Consider the following 26,213-nt stretch of genomic DNA (forward strand, 5'->3'; position numbering starts at 1 on the left):
AATTTCCACATTAAATGTATGTGCAAATTCTAGAATTATACTCCTTTCTGAGATGTCGTTTAATATGGTAGAAAAGCATGACTTTGAAGTCAAAATAGAACAAATGATTCTGACTCTGCAAGGTATGGTTTCTATGGTGTGAAGTAATCCTTCAGCCTCTGAACCTCAGCCACCTCATCTGTAAAATGAGGTTAATATCAATAATAACCATCTTACAAGAGTGATGGGAGATTAGAGCTTATATATGTAAGTATTGGCATATAGTAAGCTTTAAATGCTTTTGTCTTTTCAAAATACATTGTTTCAAACTTACACTTTTAGATGAGAAATTAATCTCATCTTTAGAAGAGAAATTAATCTCCTTGTGAACACAAAGTATGGACATTTACTTCAAAACTTAAGTACTATATAAGGTCGCAAGCAAATGTAAATCTGCATATTGTATCTATGCAATATGAAAATAAGACTGGACGAGTCCTTGTTGCCTGTCATTTACATGCTTTCAAGTTTTAAAAACAAATGAACTACATTACCATGATTACTTGTTCAAAGCATCAAAGAAGCTGAAAACTGTGCAAATTATTCAATAAATATTTTTAATAAGTAAAAAGAAAAAAATTAGCTAATGTTTTAGAGACCATACTGTTGGAAACTAGTGGAACAAGAAACAGAGATGTAATGACATAAAGTTCCAAAAATAACCCAAAACTAAAAATAATACTTATCAAACACTGGAAAAAATGGGCCTAGTCTAATAAGCTAAGTCCTTATCTTATATACACAGAGTAAGTCAACGTTAACTAAAGTTGAAGATTCAACAAATAGGTTTTTTTTTTCTTTTTGATTTTTCCATTTACACTAGAATTAGACAGATAATCATTAGAGGGAATAAGGTCAGACTGCTTTTGAAAAGTAAGTTGGGATATAGAGAAAGCTGCTGCAGAAAACTGCTTCTTTCATCTTAGATCTTAGGTAGGTCTATACTATACAATTGTTACTACTACAAATTACATTGAAAAGTACTTATAGAAATTAAAAAAAAAAAAAGAAAGAAATTTGGGAAACCCATAAGTACTTTGTAATTAAGTAACAATATTTAAGTATCCAATGGATCAAAGGAGAAATCACATGGGAAATTAGAAAATCACTTAAACTAAATGAAAATGAAAAAAAGGTCAATATTTAAATAATGTAAATTTTCTATTCCTACAAGTACAACTAGAACTCCTGAGAATAATATAAATCAAACACAAGAAGACCCTGAAAGGTAGAGGAAAGAAGGCAAACTAGATAGGAATGTCAGGGCCCAAGGAATGACATGGTAATAGGTTCCCTGGACTTACCCTTTGCCTTATTTTCTCAGGTTTGGAGTTAAAGATACTTTGATACTTGATACTGAAACCAACGAAGAAAGTACCAAAAAATTAAACCACATACTAATATCCCTTATAAAGACAGACGTAACAAGCCCTAACAAAATATTAGCAAATGGATTTCAGCAATATATAAAAATAATTATATGACATGATCAGATGGGGTTTATTCCAGGATGCAAGACTATTTCAGTATGAAAAAATGAATGTACTCCATCATATTAATGGTACAAAGAAGATAAATTCCATGATCATATCAATTGGTGCAGAAAAAGCATTAGAAAAAATTCAATACCCATTCTGATAAGAACTTACAGAAAAAAACTAGGAATAAGAGAGGAACTACCTCAATCTTATAAAGGTCATGTGCAAAAAAACTTACAGCTAACTTTATACTTAATGGTTAGAGACTGAATGCTTTCTCCCTAAGACCAAGAATGAGGCCTGGATGTCCACATTCACCAGTCTTAATAAACATAGTACTGAAAGTTCTAGCCACTGCAATAAGGTAAATAAGAGAAATAATAGACATACAGATTAAAAGAAAAAAATAATACTCTATTTGCATATTAAATGACTCACTATGTAGAAAATCCCAACATATGCATAAAAAAAAAATACTCCTAGAACTAATAAGTGAATTCAGCAAGATTGCAGGGTAAAAGATAAACATACCAAAAAAATCAACTGTATTTCCATGTAGCAATGAACATGTGGGCATCAATATTAAAAATACAATCTCCTTTATCATCATTTAAAAAAACATGAAATATTTAGGTGTATATTTATCAAAACACATACAGGACTTGTATGCTGAAAACTACACAATGCTTTTGAAAGAAACCAAAGAATACCTAAATAAACAAGCGACATACCATGTTCATGAATTAGAGGACTCAATAGCAAAGAGGTCAATTCTCCTCAAATTTATTTACATGTTTAATGTAATTCTTATCAAAGTATCAATAGAATTAGATATAGAAAACATTCTTGTTAAATACACATTAAAAGGCACATGAACTAGCTAAACCAATTTTGAAAAAGAATGAAGTGACAGAAATCAGTTTACCTAATCCAAGACTTACTGTATAGGTACATTAATCAAGACTATATGGTACTGACAGAGGGACAGACACATAAATCAATGGAAGAGAGCAGGGAACACAGAAATAAACCCATAGAAATATGCCTAATTTATTGTCACATAGGTGCAAAAGCAATTCAATGAAGAAAAGATAGCCCTTTCAACAACTGGTGTGGAAACTATTGGACATCTATAGGTAAAAAACAACAACAACATAACCTTTACCCAAGTCTCACGTCTCACGTCACATAAAGAAATTAATTCAAAATGAAATGGATCACAGGTAGAATTCTAATTGCTTTTAGAAAAAAACAAAATATTTAGCATCTAGGGCTAGGCAAAGAATTCTTAGACTTGACACCAAAAGCACAATCCACAAGAAGAAAAATTGCTAAACTGGACTCCATTAAAATTTTAAAATTTTCTTATGCAAAAGACTCTACTTAAGAGGATGAAAAAACAAGGTATAGACTGGGAGAAAATATTTGCAAACCACATACCTGGCAAAGAAGTAGTACCTAGAATATATAAAGAACATCCTAAGATTCAACATTAAAAAAACAAAACCCAATTAGAAAATTAGCAAAAGACATGAAGACACATTTCACTGAAGAGGGTATACAGATAGCAAATAAACAAAAAAAAAAGGGGTGTTCAACAACATTAGTCATTAGGGAAATGCACATTAAAACTATGATGATAAATCACTACATTCTGATAAATCAGAATGGTTAAAATAAAACGTAGTGACAACACCAAATGCTGGAGACCTTGTGGAGAAAGTGAATCACTTATACATTCCTGGTAGAAATGTAAAATTGCGTAACCACTCTGGAAAATAGTTTGGCAGTTTCTTATGGTTTATTCCTTTTTTATTGCTGAATTGTATTCCTGGTATGAATGTACCACAGTTTCTTTAACCATTCACATGTCAAAGGACATCTGTGTTGTTTGCAGTTTTGTGCTACAATGTATAAAGCTACAATAAACGTGTATAGGTTTTTGTGTGAACATAAATTTTAATTTCTCTGGGATAAATGTCCTGGAGTACAATTGCTGGATTATATGGTTTACATCTGTAATTTAAAAACTGGAAATAATTTAATATCCATAATAGGGAAATATACAATTAATTTTGGAATTCATAAAATGGTTAAAATTAGAGAAAAATAAACATGTACATACATTTTCAAAAATTCCAAAATAAAATATTGAGGAAAAAGTTGTAGAGTGATATGTTCAGTATGAGAACACTTATGTGAAATTACAAAAACACATAAAATAATCCTTGAAAAAAGAACTGGATGGATATACACATCAAATGATGCTTGTGAGAATGGGAAAGGAACAAACTTAACTGGGAAGCAGAACAAAGATGACTTTAACTGTATTTATAATGCTTTATTTATTTTAAAATATCAGAAGCAAAAACGATAAAAGAATAGCATTTATTGTAGGTGGTTGACCACACATATTTGCACATTATTCTCTAGCTTCTGCAATTTTAAACATTTTAAAATCAAAATAATAATAATTTTTAAAAGCTATAAAATATGAAGAAAGAAATAAAAATACTTTTTAACTAATCTGCTGGATTCTGAGATAACTCAAAAGTAGTTCTTACCATGCTGTCAAGTCAGCATTTACCTTCAGATTTCACAAATTGAATCTACTATATTTTTTCTTCCTTTTTCCGATTTCTAGAATTTGAAGACTATCATAAAATTCATACTTTTTTTAGTATTGGGAAGTATTCATAGATTTCTAGCTATATAACTAAATAAATCTTGCCTTATTAATGTATCCCCAAGGTCACTATTCTACTCGTCACTGTCACTGTCCCTTCATGTGATCAGTATGCCCATCCACACGGTCTCTAAAGCCAACAGATGCAACTGACAAAGGACTGATCTCCAAAATACACAAACAGCTCATGCAACTCAATATTAAAAAACAAACAACCCAATCAAAAAAATGGGCTGGAGGCCTAAATAGACATTTCTCCAAAGAAGACATACAGATGGCCAACAAACATATGAAAAAATGCTCAACATCACTCATTATTAGAAAATGCAAATCAAAACTACAATGAGATATCACCTCACACTGGTCAGAATGGCCATCATGAAAAAATCTACAAACCATAAATGCTGGAGAAGGTGTGGAGAAAAGGGAACCCTCTCGCACAGTTGGTGGGAATGTAAATTGATACAGCCACTATGGAGAACAGTGTGGAGGTTCCTTAAAGAACTAAAAATAGAACTACCATATGACCCAGCAATCCCACTACTGGGCATATACCCTGAGAAAACTGTAATTCAAAAAGAGTCATGCACCACGATGTTCACTGCAGCACTATTTACAATAGCCAGGACATGGAAGCAACCTAGGTGTCCATCGACAGATGAATGGATAAAGAAGATGTTGTACATATGTACAATGGAATATTACTCAGCCATAAAAAGGAACGAAATTGGGTCATTTGTAGAGACATGGATGGACCTAGAGACTGTCATACAGAGTGAAGCAAGTCAGAGAGAGAAAAACGAATATTGTATATTAATGCATATATGTGGAATCTGAAAATATTGGTATAGACAATCTTATTTACAAAGCAGAAAAAGAGACACAGATGTAGAGAACAAATGTATGGAGACCAAGGGGGGAAAGGGTGGGTGGGATGAATTGGGAGATTGGGACTGACATATATACTATTGATACTATGTATAAAATAGATAACTAATGAGAACCTACTGTATAGCACAGGGAACTCTACTCAGTGCTATGTGGTGACCTAAATGGGAAGGAAATCCGAAAAAGAAGGGATACATGTATACATATAGCTGATTCACTTTGCTGTACAGTAACTAATACAACATTATAAAGCAACTATACTCCAATAAAAATTTTTTAAAAAGAAGATATTGTACTTATATTTGTATCTATTTTGCTTTTGCCCTGACATTACTTTTCATCAAATCATTCATTTATTGCATTTTATAAAAACAAGGAGATAATTTGATGAACACTGATTAAAGAATGCTTCAATAATATCTTCCCATAACGTTTTCTCTGCTGATGTTTTGTAATATATGGTCTTTGTAAATATTGCAGTAGCCATGTACTGCTTTTCACCAAGACTTGCTTGGGGAAAAGAAGAGGAATTTAACAGGATATATTTATGCTAGAATTAGAAAATAATAGATAGAGGTTTAAAAAAAAAATAAAGCCAACAGACCATCTCCATCGAGAATCCTTCTTGGCTCCTTCCCATTTGGCCTATTACGCTGGTCATTAATTCCATACCAAGGTTCTATTCTTTAAGTTCATGTGAGCATAATTTCTGGGGTTTTTAAATTTAGGAGAGGAACTTTTGATACACTGCTCAACTGTAAGGACACATACAGTCAATAAACTCTAAAATCCCCTCCTTCCTATAATATCATTGTGCTTACTATTTTTATCTGATAAAGAAGAATCCCTCTACAAATATTTGTCCCCAAATATTGCTTACCTCTGGATAAAGATGGAAGCGTTTCACTGTATTAATTACAAGGGGATATTCAGTGAGCCTGTCATTCATAATCATCCACAGTCCTTCCAAAAATGAAGGTGCTTCAATAATGGTTTTGAAGTAGGAATAATAAAGTCCCTTTAAAAAAGTACAAATTGTCAATGTAAGTAAAATTTGAAAATATTTATTTTTATAACTCTTTTTAGAACAATTTACTCTGAAAAAAAGAAAAGGATAGATAACAAGACTACCTAATTTCTCCTCGCTAGTGCATTCTTGGATGCAAAAAAGGCATACATTTTCAGGTTATCACTATACTATTCTTTCATATTTTCTGTAGGTTTGAAAAAGAGTTAAAGGGATGGTTAAACATTTTAAGGAGCTTTTCCAACCACACCTTAAAATATGTAAACAATATATTTTTAATTTTACCAAGCCTGATTTTACCCCCACATTATGAGATGCCTGGAGGTTGAGATCTGATGATTTTGGCACAGAGATGACTTCATGTCCTTGTACATGTAGAACTTTGCATAGAGAAAATTACTTCTTTTTCTCCAACTCTTAAGAAATAAGTGACCACAAGAGCATTAGATGGAACTTTGTGCTTTCATCTTACTTCCTAGTTCCATCTATTGGCTCTGCACAAAGTGAAAGCTAACTAAATGTGAACTGACTATTGTTCATGACACAAATGCTGTGTCCTGAAAAAAGGATTACTTTAGTGTATTCCAGCATGTGGAATAATGATTTTATTAGACTACTAAAAGTGCTGTTTAGTTAAATTCCAAAGATTAACAAAAGCATGTTGTTTCACATTACTTCATCAATTTCCTGCTTTCCTTCCTAAAAAATAAAGGGCCACATAGTTGGTAATACACGCTCCCTCAAAAAACATTAAAAGCAATTTTCAACCCTACACTCATTCCTGCTTCATACAACTATAGGTACTTTATTTTTGATAGACTAAGCAACAATAGTGACTATTAAAATTAAAGATCTAGGGGGCTTCCCTGGTGGCGCAGTGGTTAAGAATCTGCCTGCCAATGCAGGGGACACGGGTTCGAACCCTGGTCCGGGAAGATCCTACATGCCACGGAGCAACTAAGCCCGTGCGCCACAACTACTGAGCCTGCGCTCTAGAGCCCATGAGCCACAACTACTGAAGCCTGGGCGCCTAGAGCCCGTGTTCCACAACAAGAGAAGCCACCGCAATGAGAAGCCCATGCACTGTAACGAAGAGTAGCACCCGTTCGCTGCAACTAGAGAAAGCCCGCGCGCAGCAATGAAGACCCAACACAGCCAAAAATAAAAATAAATAAAATAAATTTATTTTTTAAAAAAGTATTAAAAAAATTAAAGATCTGTTTTAGCTGATGTCTGAAAAAGCATTTACTCATAATTTTGATTAGTAAAATAAGTTCATATAAGGATTTTCCCTTTTGCTTATGAGAGAAACAAGGCAATACTACAATGAAAAGATATTTAATATGCATGTCTATACTTAGATAAATAGAAAACATAAATTTTTATTAATAACAGTTTTATTTTGGGGCCAGGTACTGTGCTATGTGCTTCATTCATTTTCGTCTTCCTTCATTTTCAATAAAACCTTGTAAGGCTGGCATTATTTCCAGTTAACAGATGAGACTGAGAATCAAAGTCAACTTACTAGCCATTACGCAAGAAAGCACAGAACTGCTATCTGAATCTAGTGATCTGTCATCAAAGCCCAGACTCTGCCACAGCTATGCTCTTTATTTAATAATATTTTATATCCTGTCTTTGGAAATACCTATAATAAAAATTCAAATGCCATACAAATGCTAACACACTCAATTCTTCAAAGCTTTAAGTGGCTATACGGTGAGACTTAAAAAGCAATGGCTGAGATACCTAGAGTAGGCAAATTTATAGAGACAGGAAGTAGAATAGAGGTCACCAAGCAGCTAGGTAAGGAGTGAGTGTGAGTGCGGAGTTAAGTGTTCAGCAGGTACAGTCTGTTTGGGATAATAAAGTTCTGGAGATGGATGGTGGTGATGGTTGCACAACAACGTAAGTGTTAATGCCACAGAACTGTATACTTTAAAATAGTTGAAATGGTAAATTTTTCTAATTTTTTTAATTAAAATTTTTTACTTTAATTTAGCCACAATTAAAACCAAAAAACAAAAGTAGTGGCTAAACAGTCAGGAGAGCCAGTTTCAATTCTTCTCTTGGCCCCTAACTAGCTGATCTGGAAGACAGTCCTGGTCTCTCTTAATTGTAAATTTCTGCAATTCTGGCATTCTTTTTCCCATTTAACCCCCATAACAATTATGTGAAATACATATGGTAGATAGTATTATCTCCATTTTATAGGTTAGGTGTCAAAAAAACAGAAAGCATTATATCAAAAGTTGTCTCTTAAAAGAAATTATCTTGAAATCAAGAGAGCTAAAAAAAAATTTAAAGAGCCAGATAAAACATGGGATCTCCCAACTCCACCATAAGAGAAAGCAATTTCTGATCATTTTGGTAGCCCTGTATCACTTCTTAAACCTTGTCTTTGTTTTCCTTCTTCCTCAGCTATTATAATTGATCTTTATTATCTTCAAAAGGAGTCTGCCTTAGGAGAGGAGGAGAATGAGGTAAAAGAAAAAGAATCCTGAAACACTTTTTTTGTTATATATGTTTTATTTTTTAGATTTCATACATAAGTGATAAAATAGAGTATTTGTCTTTCTCTGACTTATTTCACTAAGCGTAATACTCTCTAGGACTACCCACGTTGTTGCAAATGGCAGAATTTCATTATTTTTATGGTTAATATCCCATTGTATATATATATATATATATATATATATATATTACATCTTCTTTATCTATTCATCTGTTGATGGACACTTGGGTTGCTTCCATATCTTGGCTATTGTAAATAATGCTGCCACGAACATTGGGGTGCATGTATCTTTTCAAATCAGTATTTTTGTTTTTTTTTGGATATGTGCCCAGGAGTGGAATTGCTGGATCATATGGTAGTTCTATTTTTAGTTTTTGAGGGATCTCCATAATGGCTGCACTGATTTACATTCCCACCAACAGTGTTCCATTTTCTCCACATCTTCAGCAACACTTGTTATTTGTAGACTTTTTGATGGCAGCCATTCTGACAGGTGTGAGGTGATATCTCATTGTGGTTTTGATTTGCACTTCTCTAATAATTAGTGATGTTGAGCATCTTTTCATGCACCTGTTAGCCATCTGTATGTCTTCTTTGGAAAATGTCTATTCAGGTCTTCTGTCAATTTTTTTAACTTTTTCTTTTATATTAAGTTGTATGAGTTGTTTATGTATTTTGGATATTAACCCCTTATCAGTCATAGCATTTGCAAGTATTTTCTCCCATTCAGTAGCTTGTCTTTAAATTTTGTGGATGGTTTCCTTTGCTTTGAAAAAGATTTTAGATTTAACTAGACTCTATTTATTTTTACTTTTATTTCTTTTGCCTTAGGAGACAGATCCAAAAAACATATTGCTACAATTTATGTCAAAGAGTGTTCTGCCTATGTTCTCTTCTAGTTTTATGGTTTCAGGTCTTACATTTAGGTCTTTAATCCATTTTGAGTTTATTTTTGTTTATGGTGTGAGGACTAAAACACTTTTTTATTTAAATAATAAACCTACAGGCCAGATTTCAAAAACAAACCTTTGGTTACCTAAGGGGAAACGTGGGTGGGGAGAGATAAACTAGGAACCTGGGATTAACATACACACATTACTATACATAAAATAGATAACCAACAAGGACCTACTGTATAGCACAGAGAACTCTACTCATATTCTGTAATAATCTACATGGGTAAAGAATCTCAAAAAGAATGAATATATGTATACATATAACTGAATCAGTTTGCTGTACACCTGAAACTAACACAACATTGTAAATCAACTATATTCCGATAAAATTTTTTTTAAAAACAGCAAAAATAAAACAAAATAAACCTATAGGCTATAGCTTGAGAAACAGTGCAATTCACCAAAAATTCATTTCAGTTCCTAATAAATTTCCACCTTATAGTCTCACTATTCTTAAACTACAAATGAATTCATTAGAAGAAAGAACCTAACCATTTCAGTGCGAAAAGTCATCTCCCGTTCCAAGGATGAGAGGTGAGAAAAATGACGATCATTTTCAAAAAGCGTTATTAAATGTATCCTAGAAGAAAAATAACATGTTTCAAAAATAGCACTAAAATAACTATTATAAACAAAGTATGAAAGCCATAAAAAGACAAAGAATAAATTTTTATAGTAAATATTGAGATAATTTTTTAACTTGCTAATTTGTATATTTTTAGGCATTTATAAGCTAGCATTATTAGCACACAGCTGAAATTCCTTAACTCCCTGGTTCCTAATCTTAATTGTATATCTAAAACTCCTGCAGATCTCATCACCCTTCCTCCCACTCCAGGCCTCTAAATCAGAACAGAAGCATGTTTTTGTCTGTTAGGTTTCACAAGTGTTTCCAATGTACCAGGTTTGGGGAATGCCTCTAACTGTTGAAAAGCTTTGGAATATAATTTTAAATAAAATTATTTCAGGTTAAAGCAATTTTTAAATAAGAATAATACTACATAAAGTGCCAAAGAACACAAGACTGTACTTTGAGATAGTTTATTAATGCAACTTAAAAAAACAGCTGTAGGTACTGAAAACATGAGCATATGTGACAAGTAAGTTATAGTCAGCAATTATGCTATCCTTAATTTACATAGTAGATGCTTTCGAATGAAGTACAAAATAAATCAAAATTCCATATAGCAACCCTATCTTTCACTCACCTTCATTTACACATAGGACACATGCCACGGTACCAACAGCTGTAGGAAATGTTTCTTACCATTACAGCCTTAGTTCTAACATCGAAATCTCCCTGCAGAATAATGATCAGAAGAGCACTGTCCCAACAGGATGTGGGGCAGATCCCATTCTTCCCAATAGTAGAAATCCTTGAGCTCAGGTAGAAATGAAGATATGTCAGAGGAAAAATATTATTATTTTACATATAGTTTTTACAAATATATCATTTGTGTAAAATTATGTGCAGGTGTGTGCATACTGAAAGGCTCATTTAATTTGTATTACCATCACAGAGTGTTTATCTTCATTTCTACCTGATTTCCAATTGACAGGTGTTACTAAAACTTTATCTCTAAGTTTGTCACTAACAACACTCAATTACTATAAAATGAGGAAGCTTTTTACATGAAATAAACATGAGAAGTACACTATAAAAGCTAGATATTTAAGAAATATAGTGGTGAATCCTTTGATAAAGCAAAAATATTTTAATTCATAAGTTACTATTCCCCTAATGCATCCATTTATAAATGTTGCTTCACATGAGGTTTTAAAAGGTAATATATATACATATATATATATGTAAACTGGTGCACATACAGATGTTCTATACACATAACAAGCAGTTACTGTTTTATTATATGCAAACAGCAATGGCAATTTTTAATCCAAATGTTTTCATTTATTTCAAACTGAAACTAATCTTACCAGTGCAAAATTGCCACAAAGGCAGCTGGAAAAAGAAGAAAAGAAAAAAGTCATTAAAAGCTGCTTCATTATAATATACCTTTAAAACAACTATTTAATAATTTTTAAAACAAACATTGCACTGTTGAAAGTTCCCAATCATGCTTCTCCAGCTCTTTTTCCAAATTCTTACTATCCTGAGCTCATTCCTACCACTCTTCAGTATTTCTCAGATTTACTAGTTTTATGCCACGATCAGCAAGCTATGGCCCATGGTCTGTTTTTGTATTGTCTGCAAGCTAAAAATATTTGTTAAATTTTTTAAGGGTTATAAAAATAAGGAAGAAGAACAGGTAACAGAGACCATATGTGGCCTGTGAAGCTTAAAATATTTACCACTTGGGTCTTTATAGAAAAAGTATATACTCGCTACATATGTTAACTTTCTATCTAATACATACATAATATACTCTGAACCACTTTAAAATTAAACCTATATCTTCCCTCTCAGCTCAAAACAGATGCCCCTCTGATAAGGTTTCATTAACTCTTAAGATACACAGAGAATGCCCTATTCAACTATACTTGTATCCTCTTTCTTATTCTCCAGACAATTACTCTTAAAAATGATATTTAAGGAAAAGATCAAATATCCTACTAAGTCCATCTAGCTTTCCAAAAACCCTCAAAATATTTGTGCGCCTCTCCCTCCTCATACTCCACATTCCACACCTGATAAAATGGTAAGGTGTAATGACGCCAATACTGTAAATGCAAATAAGTGCTTATCACAGTTCCTTTCAAAGTTGTGATAAAAAGCCTGTCTCCTGGGCCCCCGTATCCTGTCTCTGTCAATCTCACCTCTGATAGTGACCCAACCTTATACTTTACTGAAACAAAGATCATTTAATGCAAGCACTCCCAAAGTCTCTTATATCCACTTCAACATTTCTCTACATAGTAATCTTTGCTTTTCTATTCTCTACCATCTCAGAAGAGGAAGCATCTCTTCTTTTCAACAGTTAGCACCTCAAATTTGTGCCTTTAATTTCATCCTTCCCAATTACTCCAAGACTGCACTATCAAGTATTCCGTCTCTTGGAACCTTAATCTCACCCTCTCCCCTTGGTTCTTCCCTTCAGCCTTTAATTTTCCTAGGCCTTAAAACACTTCTCTTGATGTAGTAGCCCTTCCAACTACGAAATATTCTCTCCTCCACCCCCTGCCATTATCTGACAAGATGCTTAGCCAACTTCTTTCTTCTAAGTTCCTATAACTCTTTTAAATGACCAATGATCAGTTAGTTATCAACATCAATGGCCTCTTTCACTTCTCCTGCTTTTCAATCTCTCTGTAGCATTTGACCAGATTCTTAGATTTCTTCCTCTGTTATCTTCCATCATACCAACTCTTTCTGACCATTTTGTTTTTATATGCTTATCTATCTGGTTTTCCTTCTCCTCTCACCTCTTAAAACTAAGTATAACGTGTTTTCTCAAATAGCTTTACTTTGCCCTCTTTTCTCTCTTGGAAATCTCACTCAATCTTAACGTTTCAACTCACTTCCACATGGATAATTCCCAAATCTACACTCCTCATGCCTGAACAAATGTTCTCTCTCCCTCTCCTCACACTCTTTTCCTCTTCTACCTCACTACCTACCCAGTTCCTCTCAATTTGTTGCCATCAACTTACACCTCTGTCCTCTCTTCTCCATTCCTACTGTTGCTACCCTCATTAAGACCACTATTGCCTGGATTCCAGCATCCAATTATTTTTTATGCTTCTTTTCTCAGTCCATATCCAGTCCATTTTACACAATGCTGTCAAATTACTCTCTGAAGCACGCTTCTGAGCATGTCACTCTATTTAAAAATCATTCAATGACAACATCGTTAATGTACTAAATGTCACAAAATTCACTTTAAAAATGGTTAATTATATGTTATATGCATTTCACCTCATTAAAAAATTATTTTCCTAAAGAAAAGAATCAATCGGTGCCTCCCTACAGAATGAAGTCCAAATGCCTTAAACCTAGGCTTGAATTGACTCTCCATGGCTGGTCCCAACCAACCTTTTGAACTTCCTACTTTCTCTTCTTTTTGTACCCTTACTCTGCTTTAATATTTTCTTACTTCCGTGACTCTGATTATGCTGTTCTATAGGCCTCTAAACTTGTTCTCTGCTTCATGCATCCAAATATCAGCCTTTTGGTCACAATTCAAATCCCACCTTTTCCTAAAAGTCTTATCTGATCTCATTTCCCACTTCTCATCCTCCAGTATTAGTTCACTCTTTTGAACTCTCATAGCACTTAATATACTCAGTCATCATTTCACCCAACATTGACTGAGTGCCTTCAATGTGCCAGTCATGGGTGCACCAGGGCTTGTGTTTGGGCAAAACACCTCTGTATTCAAGACCATGTTGATTCTGGATGTGGAATGTATCTGTTTCCATAATTAGACATCTGACAAAATCTAAATATGAACCCCCATCTATTATTTCTCAAGTATTTTCAACACACCCCAAATGTGGACATTCATTCTACTTTAATTAACATCAGCAGTCAACTTATGATAGAAAAGAAATCACAGTAACTTACATTAAGAGACATTTATCTATGTTTCAATACACATCAGCAGCCAGTCTGACCAAAGACTAGGCTCAAAACTGATTTTAATGAAACAGCAATATTTAAGTTACGTCTTCAGCTATAGAAAATGAGAAATACAAATAAACATCTTCCAAGTGCTTAAATAAGAAAATTTAAGCATCAAAGCTCCTCAGCAAGATGAAAATAAATGGAAAACATGGGGAAATATATTGCCTAATGTGACTCTATTTCCGCTATTAAAGATTCTCAACTCATTAAAATAACCAACAGTTTATTTTGCTTTATTCAAGGTGCAGAAAAAGATGTCTGACCTCTCCCCCCGAAAAAGCTACCGTATCATTTTCACAACTTGTGATAAATGGCTGCCTTAAGATGACATTTTGTTGGTGACACATGAAGTGATCACTGTTCCTGAAAACCCTTGAAAATGTTTTAAAAGAACTTAAAAAGAACTTTAAAAGAAGGGGGCTGGAAATTCTTGTCAGCGATTTTCCAGAGATTGGACCTCGCCATTATTGCTGCTAGACTTGCTTGTTAAACTGATCTGCAAGATTCACCAAAACCACTTCCAACCCGAGGCTCAGAGGGCCCGCGAGTTCCTCGGATGCGAGCCTACCGCGCGGGAGTGCTGGGCCTCGGGCCGTCGGGGCTCCTGCCGAGGGCTTTCCCCGGTCGACTCTGCTCACCTATGCCGAGGGTCATCCTGCCCGTGAACTGACATCTCCGCAATACATGCATCTTGTTGCGGAGCTGCTCCATGAAACAGCTGAGGAATTGAAAGCGGCCGAGAAGAACGGTCCTTGCGACCACCTCCATTTGCAGGCAATTCTGCGCGTTCAGGTTTCGGGTCCTCCGCGGCGAGTACTCCCGGGCGCCCCCTGGCAGGTTCACCCCGCATGCGGGCAAAGGCCGCTCCGGCTTTTTCACCTCCTCCTTCGGCTCCTCGTCCAACTCCGGCTCCCCGGCTCCGGTGGCCCGGCGCCGCCGCCGCCTAGACTGCGTGGAGCGGGGAGAGTGCGACGGCTCTGAGGCCGCTTCTTTGAGCTTATTCCTCGTTTGCCCGACCATTTTCTCATAGTCCCTGTTCGGATGGAGCTGGTACTCTCTCCGGCGCAGGCCCGGCCGACTCGGGCGAGGTCCGCAGAAGTCTGGCTCGGCTCGCAGCCTCAACGACTAGTCCCCGCCGCCGTTGCCGGCCACCGGGTAGTCAAGGCGACCGCGAAACCTGGAAGGAGGGAGGCGTGAGGCCCAGGCTGCCCCGCGCGGCCGGTGAGCCGCCCACGCGTGCAGCCCCACGTGCGCAGGCCCTGCGCGCAGCCCGGCGCGCATCCTCCCACGTGCGCCTCCACGTGTACAGCCCCAAGTAAGCGGACTCCGCGCAGCGTCCCACGCGCGTCTCCCCAGGCGTATCCTCTCACGTGCGCCGCCCAGCTCACCGCTGCCCTACGCTGCTGGTGGACAAGTCTGAGGAACTTTCTTCGACTTTAGGCTTAGCTTTGTTATTTTTACCAAAAGGTTGTCTGTCTCGAGGTTATTAAAGGGAAAGGAGATCTCAATTGAAAGAAAGAGCCGTAGAAAGAGAGCGAGGGAAGGAAGTGGGCGCCTGTGATGCACCTGGCACTTATTAGGAGCGTCTCTCCTCGCCTCCTTGGAACACTTAGCATTGAGCACTCAGTTCGTCTCCTACGCCGAGGCAGTGGCCCGAGGCCGCAGGCAGCAGGTGGCAGAGCAGGCGTCAGCCCGGTGAGTCTAACCCCAGAGCCTCTGGTTGACGCGAATTCGGTGATGTCCCCTTTGAGGACAGCGCTTATTAATCTATTCTAAAGTGAAATTGTGTCCCCAACAAGGTTGCTCAGAATTCGTCAGCAGTTGAGCGCGGAGTTGCGCTCAGCAGTCTCCCCCTTCTGAACCAGGGAGCACCCAGGACCACGCGAGAGGGGAGCCCCATAGTCACTGCACAGCCACACGTGATGCTAGGGCGGCTGGCAAAGATGGACAGGGGCCATTGGCTTTTTTCATGTCCTCTGCTACAGTCCAGGCCGCTGGAGCCCGCGCCGCTTCATGTCCCATCTGTTTTATCATGGATCGAACTCCCTAAGCCCCTTCTCCCCCATCTAATCTAGGCTCACTGTGGCCAGGTTAATTTTCCGCATGCCACACCGTTCAGAAATGCTCGTGGCTCCCATTAGCCCACAAATAAAACGTAAACTCCTTGGCTTGTTCGTCGGTACCTTCAGCAAGCTGCCCCAGTCTGCCTTTTCAACTTTAGTTTCCCACGTCCGCGGACACAAATCTTCCTTTCCAGTCATTACAAGTGAGGTCCGCAGTGTGACTCCATAACTATCCGTTTACTTACATGAAAAAGCCCTCCTGTAGCTTTTTCATCCATTTCTGCCTGCCCATCTCAATTCTATCACCTTCCAAGCCCCAGCCCACATTAATTTCCCTACTCTGAAGGTCTAAAGCAGTTACTGACAGTATTATTCACCTTGTCACTTATTTAAATTCGATAAGTGCTGATATTGTTGGTTTGTAAGATTTTCTTCAAGGAGCGTTTCTACATTCCTGGCACTATGTTTGGTGCTTAAAATGTTTTCGCATCTAGGGAATTCCCTGGCGGTCAAGTGGTTAGTACTCCGCGGTTTCGCTGCGAAGGCCAGGGGCCCCAGCGGCGGGGCCAAAAAAAAAAAAGTTTTCGCATTTAATTCACACGATAACTTTGTACGAATTAGGAAACCGCGGATCAAGGATGTAGTGATTTACCCAACTTTTAACAGCTAATAAATCGTCCAATCCTGAGTTTAAAATACAAGGTACTTATGGGTGGTTGATAAAAATGTATTATTGAGTAAATATGCAAATTCAAAAAAATACCTTATTTTTCATATGAGTATTTTAATATTGTTTTTGGAGTGCAATGATTTTGTTTCCCTTTAATAAAAAGGGAATTGTAGAATTATGTTAGATTCATAAAGTGAATTGGGTGGATTTGCACCTTTTTGTATGTATTAGAACATCTGGTTCTGGAGCCTTTTTATTTTTCTTTAGTCTTTACGTTTCCTTCATTATTAATGGTGTGTTTACATTGTCTACTACTTCTGGTATCAATTTGGGCAATTTATATTTTCCAATAGACGTTTCAAGTCAGCTGAATTATACACCCTACTTTTACCTGAAATTGATATGGCCATCTGTGCCTTTTCTAAAAATCAGTGTTTTCCCAGTTAATCTGTTTATCCTTCAACTCTCTGTGATTTTAATAGATGTATTTATTTTAAGTTATATCTTGTTGAATATTTTAAAAGGTAATCTGAGGGTCCTTGTTGATAAATTATTCATTTAAGTGATTTTATAAGTTTTATGTCTTTGTTTTTCATGAGGAGTGGGTATTTTTGTGGGAAGTAAGGAGTGGCTGCTACTGGAATGTTGGCCAGATGTCATTTTTAGTGACATTTTCTTGTACAACTTTGAACTGGACTTTCTGATTTTGGTCTCCTTCTTTTCAATCTATTTTGCCTATTTCTTATGTTTCCCTTTTTTGTGAATTTGTTTGTTTCTTGGAGTTTCCAGTTGTCTTTTGGATCACTCCATGTCCTAACAGAATAAAGCATATTCTTTCCATTGGTCTAGCCCTTGAAAGTACAAATCTGGTCATTTTTGGCATTTAAAAAATAATTTTTATAATAATGTTCATTGTACTATTATTTATATAATTGAAAATTAGAAGTAACCTCCATGTCAAACAATGAATTACAGAACACTGATAACAGTGATGCATTACTAAATTGACTAAAGTCGTTTTGAATGAATATTTAACAACATAGGAAAATACTCATGATATAGTGTTAAAGGTAAAATAAGCAGGATATATATGATTCAGATATATAGTAAACACATAGAATTAACTGTGTTCCATACTGCATTCTAAATCTTTTACATAGAGGACTCATATATGCAAGATTACCAGTGCGTGACCTTTAGCCAGTAACTTAACTGCTCTAATATTTATCTCCCGATCTGAAAAATGCTGAAGTACCTAGTAAAACATAGTAAAGCATCTAAAAGAGTATATGCTTAATTTTAAAATTATTACTATATATTGGGGACTTCCCTGGCAGTCCAGTGGTTTAGACTCTGCGCTCCCACTGCAGGGGGCACAGGTTCAATCCCTGGTGGGGGAACTGAGCTCCCACAGGCCACACAGAGTGGCCAAAAAATAAAATAAAATAAAGTAATTACTATATCTTGCTCTAGAGTGACCATATTCAGAGTATACTGATGAGTATTATTTCCAATTAATGTTTTGCTCACCTGGATTTTTGTCATTAAGTTATATGTTAGTTCTATTATTAAACAGTAATACGAGTTGAAGGTTCACTAGTTAACTCAGAAAACTGAGAGACAGTTGCCTAAATAATTTTGCATTCTCTCAGTAAGGAGAGGGATAGATTGTGTATGTGAGGGAAAACATGGCGCTCAGTTTTATTCGCTTGAATAGAATCATGGCAAGTTTTCATCTTTTATAACTTCTCTAACAGTGTTCACTTATTTTGAGCTAGTTATTTTGAACAGTTATTTAAGTCATATTTTAGCTTTATGCTTATTAATGACAGTGACTTAAATCAGTATGCCTGATACTTATTCTACGGTGAACTGACAATTAAAATAGTGCATTATAATTTGATATAATGCAATGTATTCTCAAATTATTTTTTCCTCTTTGAGATGAAGATACCTTGTGATTTAGTAAATTGTTTCTCTTACATAGAGATTTTCCAGTCATCTATATCGAAAAGTTGTCTCTGTTTTTCTCTTTTAGTAAAACAATTGCTAATTTTTACCCCAAAATGCAATGAAACTGTATAACCAGCAGATGGCAATAACGACTTGTAAATCAGAATTTTAAAAATTTACGGAAGTTTTTAAGTTCATTTTTAAAAAGAAAAATATCACTGTTCTTGTAATATATCAGTTAACTAAATATGAAGTGTAGGGAAATTCCAAATATAATCCATCATAAAAATAATTACATTGCATATTTCATGTATCAAAATAATTAAGATATTCATTGTGGTCAGTGGTTGGTTTTCCAAATAATAATGACTTTGCTTTCATTGATTCAGAAACTTTTTAATCAAATTTAAGTGTTTTAACTTTGCGCAAATACATAGACATAAATTTAAGTGGATAGCTGAGTTACATCTATAACTAGCTTGGTTATATGGATCAGGAAAGATAGAGGTAATTCAGTGAATATCATTTTGAAAATGTTTAATTTTCCACTTGTAAGTTGATAATTTAAAGTACTAATTTCACTTTAACAGATAATCTGCATACAAGATGGGGTTTTATTTGTGCTGTTTTACAGTTTCTTATACATTAAAGTACTTTTTTTCTCTATTATGGTACAAAGAGTTGGAATTGGCATCAAAGTGTTTATCTCTAGTCTGTCATCATCAGTCCCAAAAATGGTAGCAAAATTCTTAGAATCTCATGATTATGCTAACTATAAGTGAACCACATATCCAAGATTTTTTCTGAGCATTTTGATTTAGTAATTTTATTCATTTCAATTAAGAAGTTTTAAAAAGATGAACTGAATGGGATTCATTTTTTTAATACTTTTGCAAGAATTCCTATAAATTCACAAAGATGAAAAAATTTCTGTCTATTCATGTATCTCTATTCTTGTCTCAAAAATAGAATAACCATAGATATAGGCTTCTTGGTGGCTATTTGTTTTCTAATTGGTCTGTTTTATATGTTAAAAGATTCTTTCAAATTCTTCTTCAGCAAGTTGCTTCCACTAAAAGAAAAGTCTTTGCATATGTATATTTTATAAAACAGCTGCTTCAGTCTAAAACCATTACATATCTCAGATTGATTCATTTTTAAATAGTGCATTTGCTGCTATTGAATTACTTTATACAGCCTGTTTAAATTCTAGTTGGATGCAGGTGCTTTTTCATAGAAGAAAATGGAAAGTCACCGAGTTGCAGTGAAGCATACAGTTGGAATGTAAATGCATCTGTATATGACAGTTTGCATAAAACTGCCTTTTCATCCACGGGAGAAAAGGTATCTGTAATAAGTTGGAATTTCTAAGAGTTCTAGTCTACTTTCTGTGTCCATGAGGGTCCTATTCTCCTTTTAAAACTGTAGCTCTCTCAGCCACCCATACTGTTTAGTTCCCCAGATGTGTATCAGATGAAATGAGATCCCCTTGACCTTGAACAGCCTTATATAGGCATGTGTCATTCAGAGGAAGGAAGGTAATCCATTAATTAATTGGGAGACTTCCTTCCCCTCCCACATGGAGAGACTGCCTAATTGCATAAGATATGCACACTGATTTGAGCAGAAGGGTACTCAGTAATCATTTTTAAATGACTTAACCAGTATATACACCAGCACATACATGAATATTTATACCAGACCCCAAAAGTCAATTTTTCCTTGAACCCAGTGGTGATAGTTCCATGAACAAACTCCAACATATTGAGATTTTTAAAAATTTACCACCAAAGTAACTAATACAAGAATTACTACATTCAATATAAATAAGCAAAAGTCTTAGACTATATTAAAGAATGAACTGTATTATATGTATGGGCAGGTTAAATACAATATATAGCAAAAACAGAAATGAAACATAAGGCACCTGTGTGCTATGTTTTATATCACATAATATTTTAGATTGACTTAAGATTTAACTTTGATCATGACATAGTGGTCAAGAAATACCACATTAGGGTATGAGCCAATATGTTTTGGGCAGTTTACTTCTCTAGCTCTGATTTCTTCAACTATGAAATAAAGACTTCGGACTACATGGCCTTATTAAAGTCTTTTAAACTTATTTGATTGTAGTTAGTATTTGAACGTATGTTTAGGTAGCTGGAAAAATATACCTAATGGGTCATCAGTGCCCTGTACCAAACTCCCTTCTTAACAGTGCTTCTCTTCTCTCCTCATCTATCTCCAGCTATGTGTTCTGATTCCACCTTTATGGTCTTACTCTCTGCAATCTACCCCACAATTTTTCCCCATCCTGTCCTTTAGTTGCTACACCTCTCACTGCCAACTCAGATGAATTAAGCCTATCTCTCTCTACCTATTCAGGCAGCCCCAGCCCGGCCTCCACCTGATCTCTGTTCTGGTTCCTCCCTGATTCCACTTGCTTTCCAGTCTCTTAAGTACAGTGGGCTTCATTGTTCCTATTCTCTAATTACATCTGTCCTTTAGGAGCCAAAATGGCGACTGGAGTATAAAGGGAAGGGGAAATGCCCCTAAATAAGTAATAAGTATTTATATGAAGACCACCAGGCTCTTGCTTTGGGCAGCAGAGTCCTGCTTTCACATAAATATTGACCCATCCTTAAAAGGTAAATGTGGAAGTTTAAAATTTCCTTCTTGTTTTTGCTACAATCTGAAACTCTTCTTGAGACACACTTACCAGTGACAATGTAAAATTCATTAGGAGAAAAATTGTTGAGTTTTGCTTTTATGTTTCTTATTTAAGGTTGCGTACCTGGATTCCGTAAAGGCAATGTAGACCTTAAATTTTTTTTCTTAAAATCTAGAAATTTTTGTTATAGGGGTTAGCACAGTGTCTTAGTTATGAGTACAGACAGGATTTGAGTCCTGGCTATCTCACTTACTGTAGATCTCTGAGCATTTAATTTCTCTAAACCTCAATTTTCTCATACCTCAAATGGGAATAATAATAGCTCCTACCTCATAGAGTTGTTGCAAAGATTAAGTAAGATAATGTATATAAAGTACATAGATATATAGTAAATGTTTTACAAAAGGTAGCAATTATTATCATAGCAAGGCTCAAGATGGAGAAGAAATTATTTATATCATCTTTTTCTTTTCGGGGAGTCCAAAGAACCAGCTACAATTCCTCCTAGGGGAAAAAAAAAAAAATGGAGCTAAAAATAAGCCAATTTAAATTGAGAGCCTAAAACCATACAATGCTATCTAATAGGCAGTATTATCTTCTTTTCACAGATAATAGGCAGTATTATCTTCTTTTCACAGAATTTTGAGGCAGGCAGAAGATTCTAGACTGCTCACTCTTAACTCACAAGTACACAAGATTTAACTCCCCTGGAAGTCCTCAAAGTTGACAAGTTGGGCCCTACGAAATGGAAATAAAATATTTTCTGGATAGCTTTTTCTGTGTTTTAAAGTAACAGCTTTAGTGAGATATGATTCACATACCATAGAATATATTCTTTTAAAGTGTAAGATTCAGTGACTTTAGTATATTCACAATGTTGTGGAACTATCACCACTATCTAAGTCCACATTTTCACTACCCCAAAAAGAAACCCCATACTCATTAGCAGTCATTCCCATTCCTCCTTCCTTCCAGCCCCTAGCAATCTGCTTTCTGTCTTTCTGAATATGCCTCTGCTGGACATTTCATATAAATGGAATCATACAACATGTGGTCTTTGTGTCTGGCTTCATTCACTTAGCATAGTGTTTTGAAGGTTCATCCATGTTGTAGCATTTATCAGTACTTCAGTTCTTTTTATAGCTAACTAATATTTCATGGTATAGATATACCAAATTTTATCTGTTTACCAGTTGCTGGACATTTGGGTTGTTTCCATTTTTATGGCCATTATGAATAATGCTGCTATGAATATTCATGTACAAGTTTTTACGTGGACATATGTTTTCTTTTTTTTTTTTTTTTTTTAAATTTTATTTTATTTTTATTTTATTTTTGGCTGTGTTGGGTCTTCGTTTCTGTGCGAGGGCTTTCTCCAGTTGCAGCAAGCGGGGGCCACTCTTCATCGCGGTGCGCAGGCCTCTCACCATCGCGGCCTCTCTTGTTGCGGAGCACAGGCTCCAGATGCGCAGGCTTAGCAATCGTGGCTCACGGGCCCAGTTGCTCTGCGGCATGTGGGATCCTCCCAGACCAGGGCTCGAACCCGTGTGCCCTGCATTGGCAGGCAGATTCTCAACCACTGCGCCACCAGGGAAGCCCAACATATGTTTTCATTTCTCCTAGGTGTATACCTAGGAGTGGAATTCCTGGGTCATATGGTAACTTTGTTTAACAACTTTATAAACGGCCAGACTGTTTTCCGAAGCAGCCGCATCATTTTATATTCTCACCACCAATGTACAAGGGGTCCAATTTCTTCACATCCTTGCCAACACTTGTTATTGTCCATCATTTTGATTATAGCCATTATAGTGGTGTGAAGTGGTATCTCATTGGCTTTTTTAAATTAATAGACTTTATTTCTTAGGATAGTTTTAGGATTACAGAAAAACTGAGCAGAAAGTACAGAATTCCCATGTATCCCTTCCCCTCCACTGCTGCACACAGTTTTCTCCTGTTATTAACATTTTTTATTAGTGTGGTACGTTTGTTACAATTGAACTAATAATGATACATTATTATTAACTAATGTAACTATACTTTGCATTATGGTTCACTCTTTGAGCTGTACAGTTCTTTGTCCTTTGACAAATGCATCATGTCATGTATTCACCATTATAATATCTCATACAGAATTGTTTCATCACCCTAAAATGCCTATGTGTTTCACCTATTCATTCCTCCCTCCCTCTTCCCAAACCCCTGGAAACCACTGATCTTTTTACTATCTCCATAGTTTTGCCTTTTCCAGATTGTCATACAGAGTGGCTGTACCATTTTGCATTCTCACCAGCAATAAATGAGAGTTTCTGTTGCTCTTTCTCTTTGTCAGCATTTGGTATTGTTGGTGTTTTGGATTTTAGCCATTCTAACAGGTGTGTAATGGTATCTCATTGTTGTTTTAATTTGCGTTTCCCAAATGACATGTGATGCTGAGCATCTTTTCATGTTTATTTGCCACCTTTACATATTTTTTGGTATGTTGTCTTTCACATAGATCTTTTGCCTATTAAAAACTTAGATTGTTTTCTGATTGATGAGTTTTAACAGGTCTTTGTATATTTGAATACAAACCCATTATCAGATACGTGTTTTGCAAATATACTCTCCCAGTTGTGGCCAATCCTTTCATTCTCCTAATAGTGTCTTTCATAGAACAGACTTTTTAAAATTTTAATGTAGTCCATCATATTAACTTTCTCTTTAATAGATCTGCTTTTGACGTTGTATCTAAAAAGCCAACGTTATCTAGATTTTCTCCTGTTATCGTCTAGAAGTTTTATAGTTTTGCATTTTACATTTAGGCCTGTGATCCATTTGGGGTTAATTTTTGTGAAAGGTGCAAGGTCTGTATCTAGATCCATTATTTTACATGTGGATATTCAGTTGTTCTGGCATAATTTTTTTCAAAAAAGGTTATAGTTTCTCCACTGAATTGCCTTTGCTCCTTTGTCAGAGATCAGTCGACTGTATTCATATGGGTTTATTATCTGGGCTCTCTATTGTGTTTTGTGGATCTACTTGTCCGTTCTTGCACCAATACCATACTGTCTTTATTAACGTAGTTTTATAGTAAGTTTTGAAGTCGAGTACTGTCAGTCCTCCAACTTTGTTCTTCTTCAATATTTTGTTGGCTGTTCTGGGTCTTTTGCATATAAACTTTGGGATCAGTTTGTTGATAGCCACAAAACTTGGTGGGATTTTGTTTGGGATTGTTGTGAATCTATAAATCAAATTGGTTGTCACTATTGAGTCTACCTATCTGCAAATATGGAATATCTCTCCACTTATTTAGATCTTTGACTTCTTTCATCAGAGTTTTGTAGTGTTCTTCATATAGATCTTGCACATATTTTATTGATACCTAAGTATTTCTTCTTTATTTTTGGTGCTGATATAAATGGTGTTTTAATTTCAAATTCCAATTGTTCATTGCTGATATATTAGAAAGCATTTGACTTATTTTTATTAACCTTGTGTCCTATGACCTTGTTATAATTGCTTATTAGTTTTATGAGTTTTTTTTTGTTGTTGGAAGTACGTTAATATTATATATATATTTTAAAAATCAGTAAGAAGGAGAGGAAAAAACCTTAAAACTATAAGCAAACTGAACAAATGAACCCAGTTGTATTGCAAGTGAATAACATGACCATATAGGAGAAAAAAACTAAGTAACTGCTAAACATGTCATTTGACTATATACACTTAGTTGAGTAGCAGGGTAAACAACTGCAAACAAATGCTGAACTCTTTTTAGAAGGTTTGTTGTAGTTGTATGAAAGAAGTAGTATGAAATTATTTGGGGTGTATAGTAGAATTGAGTAAATAAATATATTGATGTTGTTGGGAGCCAGGGTTCTCATTGTGGAAGAAGGCAAATACAGATACGGAATGGGGCAAAGCATGGAAAAAAAGATCCTATGGGAGTACATTGGAATTGGAGATACCAGCATACACTCATGATTTCTAATACATTTTATATACACACACACATATGTATATTTGAACATGTGTGCTTACATACATATATATATACTCCTAACATTGTCAGCTGAAAAGGCCTAGAAACATAAGACAATGAGCACATCTGGCATGCAGATATTGGTTACTAATACAGTTTCCCAACTAAAAGGAATCTGAGCTCCTGGTAGAAACTGTTGATTCCAGGGCTGAGGCAGGAAGGTACAAGATGAGCCTGGAACAGTGTGTTATGCCAGAAATTGAAGAACTTAAAAAAAAAAAGTAAATTAGGGCATGTCAAGAGGACACAGGAGCCAACTTAAGGGGCTCCCAGTGACCAAATCTGGGATGATTTGAGTATCAAGATAACTAAGGGTAGTAATAAATTATAAGCCATTGAAAAATAGGAATTCTTTTGCCATAAAAGACAAAGGCTGAGGAAGGATAAGTACCAGATTAAAGGAGACTAAAGAAATTTGACAGCTAAATGCAATAAGTGATTCTGAACTGGATCTGATACTTCTTACTGAAGGAAAATATATGCTACAAAGGACATCATTGGCATCATTTCACAAAATTGGAGTACAGATAGTAGGTCACGGTATTGTACCATTGTTAAATTTCCTGAACTTGCTAATTCTACTGTAGATATTTACTGGAATCGTCTTGATTTTAGGAAATAGAGTTTGAATTACTTAGGGATAATGCGGCATATGTGA

The 26,213-nt window shown here is 35.6% G+C and overlaps 2 protein-coding genes across 2 annotated transcripts in view; both read right to left on the reverse strand.

Annotated features, from left to right (window-relative positions):
- Nucleotides 1–15,352, reverse strand: part of DPY19L2 (dpy-19 like 2) — a 91,444-nt gene extending 76,092 nt beyond the window's left edge. Inside the window, exons 1-4 of the mRNA XM_082399503.1 lie at nt 14,810–15,352; nt 11,525–11,549; nt 10,082–10,169; nt 5,972–6,109 (exon numbers count right to left, since the gene is read on the reverse strand). Of these exons, the coding sequence (XP_082255629.1) occupies nt 5,972–6,109; nt 10,082–10,169; nt 11,525–11,549; nt 14,810–15,191 (633 nt within the window). The 5' untranslated portion in view covers nt 15,192–15,352. The remainder of the gene's footprint in view (nt 1–5,971; nt 6,110–10,081; nt 10,170–11,524; nt 11,550–14,809) is intronic.
- A 9,638-nt stretch (nt 15,353–24,990) lies between these two features.
- The window catches only part of TBX20 (T-box transcription factor 20), a 56,637-nt gene continuing 55,414 nt past the window's right edge, over nt 24,991–26,213 (reverse strand). The window contains exon 9 of the mRNA XM_082399528.1: nt 24,991–26,188. The gene's annotated coding sequence lies outside the window, so the exon portion shown is untranslated. The remainder of the gene's footprint in view (nt 26,189–26,213) is intronic.

This window comes from Balaenoptera borealis (assembly GCF_965194805.1).
Source record: "Balaenoptera borealis genome assembly, chromosome: 7".
Lineage (NCBI taxonomy): Eukaryota > Metazoa > Chordata > Mammalia > Artiodactyla > Balaenopteridae > Balaenoptera > Balaenoptera borealis.